This window comes from Sinohyriopsis cumingii, unplaced genomic scaffold, assembly GCF_028554795.1.
Source record: "Sinohyriopsis cumingii isolate HCF-2022 unplaced genomic scaffold, ASM2855479v2 utg001311l, whole genome shotgun sequence".
Taxonomy (NCBI): Eukaryota; Metazoa; Mollusca; class Bivalvia; order Unionida; family Unionidae; genus Sinohyriopsis; species Sinohyriopsis cumingii.
The window spans coordinates 595,001-604,610 of NW_028315981.1; the positions used below are offsets into that span (position 1 = coordinate 595,001).

Genomic DNA, 9,610 nt, shown 5'->3' on the forward strand with positions numbered 1-9,610 from the left:
TGTTGAATGATCTAGACTACAGTACCAAACGACCGAAGGACAGACTTCCATATGATTATCGGGACTAAAGGGGGCTGGATAACAAGTGCATCATGCTCTCTCGTTGATGAAAAATATTGCAAAGGAGAGATATTGCATTCCACATCGACGACACATGACCCAGCCCTAGCGATCTTGCAGAGATCACTGCCTGTGTAAGCAAGAAGGTACAGTGTCAATGTCATGGAATTGTGTGTGTGTCTCTGTGTGTGTGTGTGTGTGTGTGTGTGATTTGGATTTTTAACGTAGCTTTAACAATTTTTCAGTCATATCGCTACGATGTCTGCATTGTGGAAGTTTATAGTGATGTTTAGCACTGGGGCATCATGCTGCAGACATGTAGCATGATGTCCCACCCAGTCACATTATCCTGACACTAGGCCGACCAGTCCTAACACTAACCTCTTAATGCTGAACGCTAACCGAGGCAGCTGTTAGTACGATTTTTAAAAGTCTTTGGTATGACTCGGCCGGGGATCGAATACACGACCTCCCGCATCCGAGGCGGGTTCTCTAACTACTAGGCCGCCAGAGCGGTCATGGAACTGTATGGATGGCGACATCGTCTGTGCATAAATGCCTCACTCTATGACTAAATCTACACATTACGGAACGTCTTGTCAGTGAGCGATCGCTATCAGCTGCGCAAGGTGTAACTGCAATACAAGAACATGTCTGGCAGAGGCAAGGGAAGAAATCTCAGGATATTTTCCCGCCATGTTCAGCGTGTTTACATTATGGATAAGGGGCTGGATCATTAGTATCTCTAACGAGGGAAAACCCACAAAAGAACAAAGAACTCAAACAACGGAACAGAAATGGAAAATAACAAGTACTTCGACTTAAGATAGCGATTCGAGATATGGAATTTTTTTATACATCATGGCAAGAACACAGGAACGGAAATGGAGTTTGATCCAGAAATTTTGACAATTTATATGGAACTCTAACAAAGATTTAATCTGTATGTACCACAGCATGATGTCGGGCAGAGGAGGGAGATCTCTCCCGCCAAAACCAGGCGCGATTCCCTAGTACCTTTAACGAGGTATAAACTTTCAAAACATACAAACAACTCAACTAAAAGAAAAATAAATCGAAATGAACAAGAACTCTGATATAGAATAATGTTTTCGAGATAAGGAATATTCTAAACCAGGAACGGAAATGGACATGAACACACGAATATGGATGATGTACATAGATAAGAAATTTCTAAGGAAATGGAATCAATAAATGGATTATCCGGTACTTCGTATGAAGTATACCCTGCTTAGGACTCTGTAACGGAGCCACCCACAAAAACACAATAAAGGAGGAGCCGGAGAGTCAGCAAAACGAACTAAAGGAAAGAATCTGTTGGACGAAGATTTTGATTAATTAATTTCAAAATTGCCATAGGGTTAATTCTTATCTAACACACTGGAATCTGATTACAAATACTATTACAACAACTTGGAATTTGATACAAACTAATGAATATTTATAACTCAGTTCGGTTGAATTACTTTCAATTTGCCGAAGCAACGGTTACTGATTACTACTCTTTTATTGATAATTAACCTAAATAACTTGAATACATTTTAAAAGTTTAGAAGGGATTGACACTCCCTTCTAAAATATTGGCATCTCAACATACAACCAAGAACAGATAATGTAAAACGACTTAACAACAGTGTTTTCCATCACGTCCGCGTGATTGAAGATTTCAATCTTCTTTTTGCACCAAGGTGCAACAAGAAAACCGAACACAATTAGTTCACAATATGCTAAGGCATATAGAAAAACTGAAACACCAATAACAACACGCAAGAGAGGCACTCACTAAACAAAACACAAAGCATTTAGACACGTTATTATTTTCAACATTGAATATATTATTTTCGACTTTAAATATTTTTTCAAAATTCATTTTGATACACTAGGTTTAGATAAGAACAAACAACTACAATGACCTTGATCTAGATATAGCCGTTCTTACATCTAAAGGAGAGCTACCACAACACAACACACACTAATGCACAACATAAGAACAATATGACTGGCAGAGTCACTATAACATAAGCAACTTCAAAAAGCAGAAAGGAAAGGAAACCATCACTTGGACTTAATAGTCCTAAGGGAAGTTAGTACTATCCTAAGTTCTAAGCGAGGATGGTTGGAAATCAGACCCATTGCCGGCCCAGGCACAGGGAAAAGTATAACTACCTAAGCTTTATTGACGAACAAAACAGAGTAACCCTGACGGAATTACAATTATTTGATGTATTTATTAGTTTTTTATTTTAACACCAACACATCCAACACTAAATGTGTGGACAAGGAAATACCGCACCACACAACATTATCGGAAAACGAGGGTGTAGCTTCTAAGCTCTAACCAGCTATGTTCTGGAATGGGGATAAGAGGTGTTAACATTTACTCCACACTGTGTTTAGAGTATTCTTTTGTGTATGAGAAAGGTATCACATTTTATATTTAAATTATTTACATCATGTAATTTAAATTCGTAAAGCAATTAACAGCTACGATAAAGGGTAATCGCAAAGGTCAGATGGGATTACATCTGACTTTTATATTAAATTTCAAAACGAATTGACGTACTAGAAGAGCTATATAATATTATAGTTTATAAGGGGGAAATGATAATTACATTAATATATAAAGGGAAGGGAGATAGAAACGAAATTAAAAACTGGAGACCGACTACACTACTAAATACTGACTACAACATACTAAGCAAAATTATCACCAACAGAATAAAAACCTGCCTAGATAAAATAATTAAATTAAACCAAAGCTGTGGGGGGATGGGTAAAAATAATCTAAATAACACAGTGACATATTGGATCAATAACTGACTTTTTCACTATTAGGGGGGAAAAAGGAGTCGTGTTTCTATTCGATCAAGAGAAAGCTTTTGATCGAATAGAGCACGACTTCATCATTAAAACACTGGAATCTTGTGGTTTCGGCGTAAATATTACTAACTGGATAAAAGCCATGTACAAAAATATAACATCTAAAATAACAATAAATGGTTGAGTAGCAGGAATGTATGATACAGAGATTAATAAGGCAGGGTTGTCCCCTGTCAATGATGCTCTTTATTATAGCTTTAGAATCTTTACATATTAACATTAATAAAATCGTTAATATTCTTGGAATTAAAATACCTAATTTGAAAGGGGAATTTAAAACTATGCTACATGCTGACGACTGCACAAACTTCACCAGAGACGAAATCTCTTTTACGTATTTACAACATGAATTCACACAATTTGGAAAAGCCTCTGGGTCAGCAATTAATCATGATAAGACAGAAATATTACTGATAGGTAACAGAAGAGGTAATCTAGCTGGGTTTACTCCTAACTTAATTAAAGAGCATGTAAGATCATTAGGAATATTATATTAGAGGAACTCAACTCATCTCAACTACCGTGAACTACTAATCAAGATAGAAGAGCAGGTTTAAATTTAGTCACAAACAACACTCAATCAAATGGAGCGTATTCACGGTGCTAAAACCTACATGTATAGTCAACTCAATTATTTTATGAATACAGTGCACCTAACTGAAGCAATGTTGAAGGTCGTAGAGTGGAAGATTATAGACTTTACATGGAATAATAAAAGGCGTTATTTAATATATATATATATATATATATATATATATATATATATATATATATATATATATATATATATATATATATATACCAAACGAGAAACTAGGATTAAACGTACCAGCATAAGTATTAAACAAAAAGCAAATATTTTGAATAAAAAGCCTACATACATAGTTCACCCATATTCCCTTTGGAAGCTATATAAATATATTGTTATGGCTATTAGTGCCGATTTAACGATTCTATTGGTAAAAGAACAACAGATTTAATATATATGTACAGAGACAATAGTGAAATTAGGATTGGAGATAAAAACATATAAAACATACAAAACGATAAGATATTCAAACAGAAACATGAGATAGAGATACGGCAACCAAATTTAAACTGGGGGAATATATGCAATAAATGGGCAGGTATAGGATCGACCTCCATACAAAGTAGGATGTTTCTATAACTGCGTGACAAATGGGTGACTGGAGAGGTGGCCTTCAACAGGCACCTAATAGACCTATACCACCCTGCAGACTGTATGGACACCATACAGATTCAAAAAATCATATTATTTTAAGATGTATCCAAACTTATACAGGCAGGTATAGGATCACGAATATGAATAGAGATAAAGACGGGGGAGTGGAATCTAAACATTTACTATATACAAATAACATCATAGATAAGAAAATATACTCCGAACTAACACATCTTATTAATGAAATTATTAAAACCTTTAGAAATGATATGTAGACCTTAACATTATTTTTTTTAAATAGATATAAACCGAAACAAAAACGACACGATATGTATAAACTCTCCTATAGAATTTATCCTAAAGGAGCTTGTCTTCATAGCTTTTGTAACTGTAATTTTGGAACTATATTCTTATATGCAGATAATAACTTTTAAAACATATTCCGAATAAAGGAAAACAATAAATTCATTTTATATGATATACAAACAGGAACAGACACGATGTGAGAGGTTTATCCTAAACGACCTTCTCTGCATCGTTTTTGCAACAGTAATTCTGATAATCTCTATCAACATAAATACTGAATTTAATACTAACAAAATAACATACTAATGAAAACACTGAAAAACTCGTAGAAATTAATACAAGCAATAAAACGATAGGTACAAAATAACAAAAACAGTAGGACAGAGATTGACCTTACTGATTAAGGAGCATTTGATGGTAAGATACCTAAGTGGTTCAAGCGAGGTAGCTCGGATCGTATCCGATCTCCCCAATGGTAAGGTCAAATCATATAACATTACGAAAACACAAAGAAACAGGGGTACATATACAAATAACTAAAACTACTAGGTATAACATGCACAGCATACACGCACTCAGCAATAAAAATCTTTTCTTTATTCTTTCAAGCAATAACAATATTTTCTTTTTCCACTTGATTATTTTATTCTCAAACTTAAACTTTCCTCTTCTATTTTACACACATCACTTTCACATTAGATGCATGGGAATGAAGTTATTGGCCATTGTCAGGGAAGCGTGTGAACAAAAGAACTGAGTCAAGTGCCACCGCCACATGCTAATACAGGACATCCCAAGCTGGAACTAACTTTTTTCTTACATAGGAATCCTCGTAAATAAAGACAACTTTAAACATAAATGTGATTATATAGCCAGTCCATACACCCACCCACCCACCCACCCACCCCTAAAAAACAATAAAAAACCACACCCGGTAATATATAGTACATATAGCATACGCATATAACTTACACTGGACAACATAGATCACTGGCAAGGATTACAAATGTAATTAAAGCTCCGAAACCAGCTAGAGTAGGACGTTGTACAAAACCCTAATCCAAATTAATAAATCTGTCAAAATCTATTTGTATATGCACGCACTACATATGTTATGGGTGCAACAAAACACATAAAATCATTCAAATTTCGGCACTAGGGGGTCCTCTCTATGATGGAGTCTGAGAGGGACCACATCAATAAATGTAAGGACTTGCACATCTTCAGCTGTACAGGTATGTGAGTTTTATTTATAAATTTCGTGTGTTTAAATTATAACTATTGTACTACCATGTTTTTTGTGTGTATATTTTCTATGTAGCATCGGCTGACGTAGTATAATGCGAATTTTTGCTATTCTTGTCTGTGACTTAGCAAGAGATTAATATTAACAATATAAAGTTGCATTTATAAGAAACGCTTAGTACTGTAGGATTCTTATCGGACACGGGTTCACTTCTAAACCTGTGTATTGTTTTGTAATTGTGCCGACAATGTAATCTGTATAGCTTACCGTATATAACGTCATTACGTTTTATAGTATATGCCCGTGTCATGCATATTACACGGTGTTAGATGTATTTTCAGCTGATCGGAGTCGATTGTGGTTGGTGACTACCTGGGATACTGACTGCTTGATTGACCAGCGTGACTGATAGCCAAGTGTGCTGGTGACAGAGTGTGTAACTCCCTACATGTAACCTTTCAGCCGGGAACTAATTTTGTGGGTTTGTTATACCCAGTGGTTTTGCATTGTAAAGATATTTTGTATGATATATGTCTCTTTGTTTTTCATCATTTTGCTATTTGAGTAAAATACTTCATTCGTCACTATTTGTGTGAATTCATTTTTTACTATTTTAGCTATGTATATTTGATATAAATTATATTTGATTTAATTTATATTTCTGCTTGTAAGTTTCATTTTTTTTATACTTTATTGCATATTAATGTAATGTAATTTTGTTTACTGAAATTTGATTATTTCCAGAAATTAGTTTGACCTGACTGTTTAGTCAAAAACACCTAAAACTAGAACTTTGTATCTTTTAGCTGACCTAGTTCCTGACCTTGATTTACAATCAAATAAACAATTACTTTTAAAAAAATTCATTCTTAATGCGTGATTAATAATAGTGAAGTCGAGGCTGACTGGGACTACGTGACTTTAGACGTTAAAAGCTTCTACGATGTCCTTGAAATTCTGGTTCTACCGGAGGGTTGACTCTCATCCGGAATTCTGTTTTGCGTCTCGAGTTAATGTTTAACCTTGGTCTATAGAGAATTTAGTCAGTCGGGCTTCTAAACACTTGATGTCAGGGTGTTAGTTTTGTTGTGACCAGTTTGATTTGAAATTCTATTTTATGGAATTATTAATTATTTTTCCCTAGAAAGATTTAAGTGCTCATACAGAATTATTGAACAAATACATTTCTTGAAATTTTATTCGGAAATTCCTTCGATTTAGGAATTTTCGTCGGGACTCGAACATCAAATCATTAGAACAATTTATTACTCGGACTTTTAATATTAAAATCTGGAATTATTCTTGGATTATTTTTGGATTTGATTCTTAAAACCGTAAGTTCTTTTCCTTATTTTTGCATTGTTTTTCTAGGGAAATAAATTATTTATTAAATTTAACCAAGATTGTTGTTTCTATTTTTCATTACTGTTTATTAGAGCCTAAACACGTAACAGAGTAAAATACATTATTTTCGTCGTGTAAAATTACTGTAGATCATTCACCTTTATCCTTATACTGTGTAAGATATTTTTTTAAATTATTTGTATTTTCATTTGTAGCATTATTAGATTCATGCGTATTATGTTAATTTATCCAATATTTGGTTCTTATACAGGCACGTAGTCATTATAATTCTTTCTCGTTCGAGTCATTCATCATTAAACATTGTATTTAAATAACTATCAAAAGTGTTTTTTTTTTTTTGTAAATCCAAAATCCATCCCGGTTATCTTGTTACAGTAAAAAGCACTGCAGCTGCACATCTCATGGCATTCGTTGCGCCGGAGCTTGTGCTGGCGAAAGCGATGCCCTATTCCGAAATCCAGTGAAGGAGTTCCTTTGCTATCGTACACGAAGACAGGTCACGGTGGAGATATTGATAGATCTCGGATGATGACCAACAATCACGTCATCAATACTAGTAAGTAATATCAGTTCTGTTCAAGTAATTTTAATTTTTTCGTCAGTTTACAGTGGAAAATTCATAGCTGATGAGAATTTAAACTACCGGTCGCATCAGATGGAGTCCATTTAGGTTGTGAACGACAGTAGGCATCTAAGGGCAGGCATTAATCCCATAATTGCGTAAACAGAAAGCGACTACTGCTGGTGAATTATTTCTTATTGTTTGCCTTTTAAGATGCCGCCAGGACAATACTATTTTACTGAGTGTGGGTGTGTATAAGGTGTGTTGCGATAATCACTTCTAAAGGCCTACAATAAACAAAGCTCCTGGACAATAGAGATTGGCCAGTAGCAAACCAGCCACTTTTCACCTCGCTATCCGGATCTAATCGGCTCAACCAGGTTCTATGGTCTCCTCACTTTACATGACCATTTAAGTCCACCCCCTGATGAATGTAAACGACCATTATAGATGGGTGTATTTTTCTACCTTTGTTTATCTGTAGTTTTCTGGTTTGCGAAACGAAGAATAAACTTTACAATGTTGTTGAAGTTAGTGTGGTATTGTTTATTGTTTAATTTGGTTATTCAACCATTCGCTCGATTTCTACTGTGCACGAAATTGAAATAAACGAGGCTACTGCGATGAAGCCGTCAGAACTTTCTGTAAACTAGCAGTCAAGTAGTGTTATATTAACCTCAGGCCACAAGAAGAAGAAAAACAATGACAAAATATTTACAATAAAAGGAGAGATACTGTATATCTCCTAACAAATCACATATGTATGACATGGGAAGTGATAGAAGAAGATATACATATATATATATATATATATATATATATATATATATATATATATATATATATATATATATACATATATATATATATATATATATATATATATATATATATATATATATATATATATATATATATATATATTACGTTATAACTATAGTTATGTAAACATTCGTTCAAAACTGCATTTATTTTGCTAGCACTTTCATTTAATCCTAATCAACAGAGAGGCCAACACATACTTTCTGTATATATCATATGTGTGTATGTATGTTTACCATCTCTATTGAGATTGTTTATTACCTGAATAGCACGTTCTTCATTTCGACACCCTATTATGACTGTAGCTCCCATCATTGCAATCCATTTTGCTGTCTCATATCCAAGACCTGCAGAAGAAATCGTATGTATGTATGTATGTATGTATCTATGTATGTATGTATGTGTGTATGTATGTATGTATGTATGTATGTATGTATGTATGTATGTATGTATGTATGTATGTATGCAATAATGTATGTATGTATGTATGTATGCAATCATCTATGTATGTATGTATGTATGTATGTATGTAAGTATGTATGTCTGGTGTATGTATGTCTGGATGCATGCCGGGTATACTCAACCCACTCCTCATACCAAACTACCCCTTTCTTACCTGTATTAGCACCGGTGATAATGACAATTCTCTCCTGAGGAAGGGATATTACTGGAAATGACTGCTGGCCTCCCATTGTACTGCATACATACTTTGCCTAAATGAGCAGCATTCGATGGTTATTTTGCCCACACCCGGTACAAAGGAAATCAATCTTCACGTATATATGTTTCGATCCGTACAGCTGTGATAAATGTACCCAAAACAATCGAGTCCTACAAACTGTTTTCATTCAGCCATATGACATGTGGACAGTGACTCTCCCTTTGTATGCATATCGCGATGTACACTATGTATCTATTTTGACCCTTGAATATCTGATCTCAACATGTGTAGGAAAATGGAAAACTTTGACCTACTACAAACTAGCGAAGATTAAGCATACAGTTAGAAGATATTACTCATGACTCGTTGCCTCTGAAGGTGTCACACCAAAATTATATTTATATCTCCACATTTTAAATCATTTCATTTCTTTTATAATACACAGCAGCTATAACATTTACTATATCTGCCTGTCAGTCAACCTGTCTGTCTCTTGAATATTTC

At 34.4% G+C, this 9,610-nt stretch overlaps 1 protein-coding gene across 1 annotated transcript in view; it reads right to left on the reverse strand.

Annotated features, from left to right (window-relative positions):
* LOC149772647 (polyprenol dehydrogenase-like) overlaps positions 1–9,403 on the reverse strand; it is a 30,712-nt gene extending 21,309 nt beyond the window's left edge. Inside the window, exons 1-2 of the mRNA XM_089947526.1 lie at positions 9,062–9,403; positions 8,707–8,792 (exon numbers count right to left, since the gene is read on the reverse strand). Of these exons, the coding sequence (XP_089803652.1) occupies positions 8,707–8,792; positions 9,062–9,137 (162 nt within the window). The 5' untranslated portion in view covers positions 9,138–9,403. The remainder of the gene's footprint in view (positions 1–8,706; positions 8,793–9,061) is intronic.
* Positions 9,404–9,610: the final 207 nt, after the last annotated feature.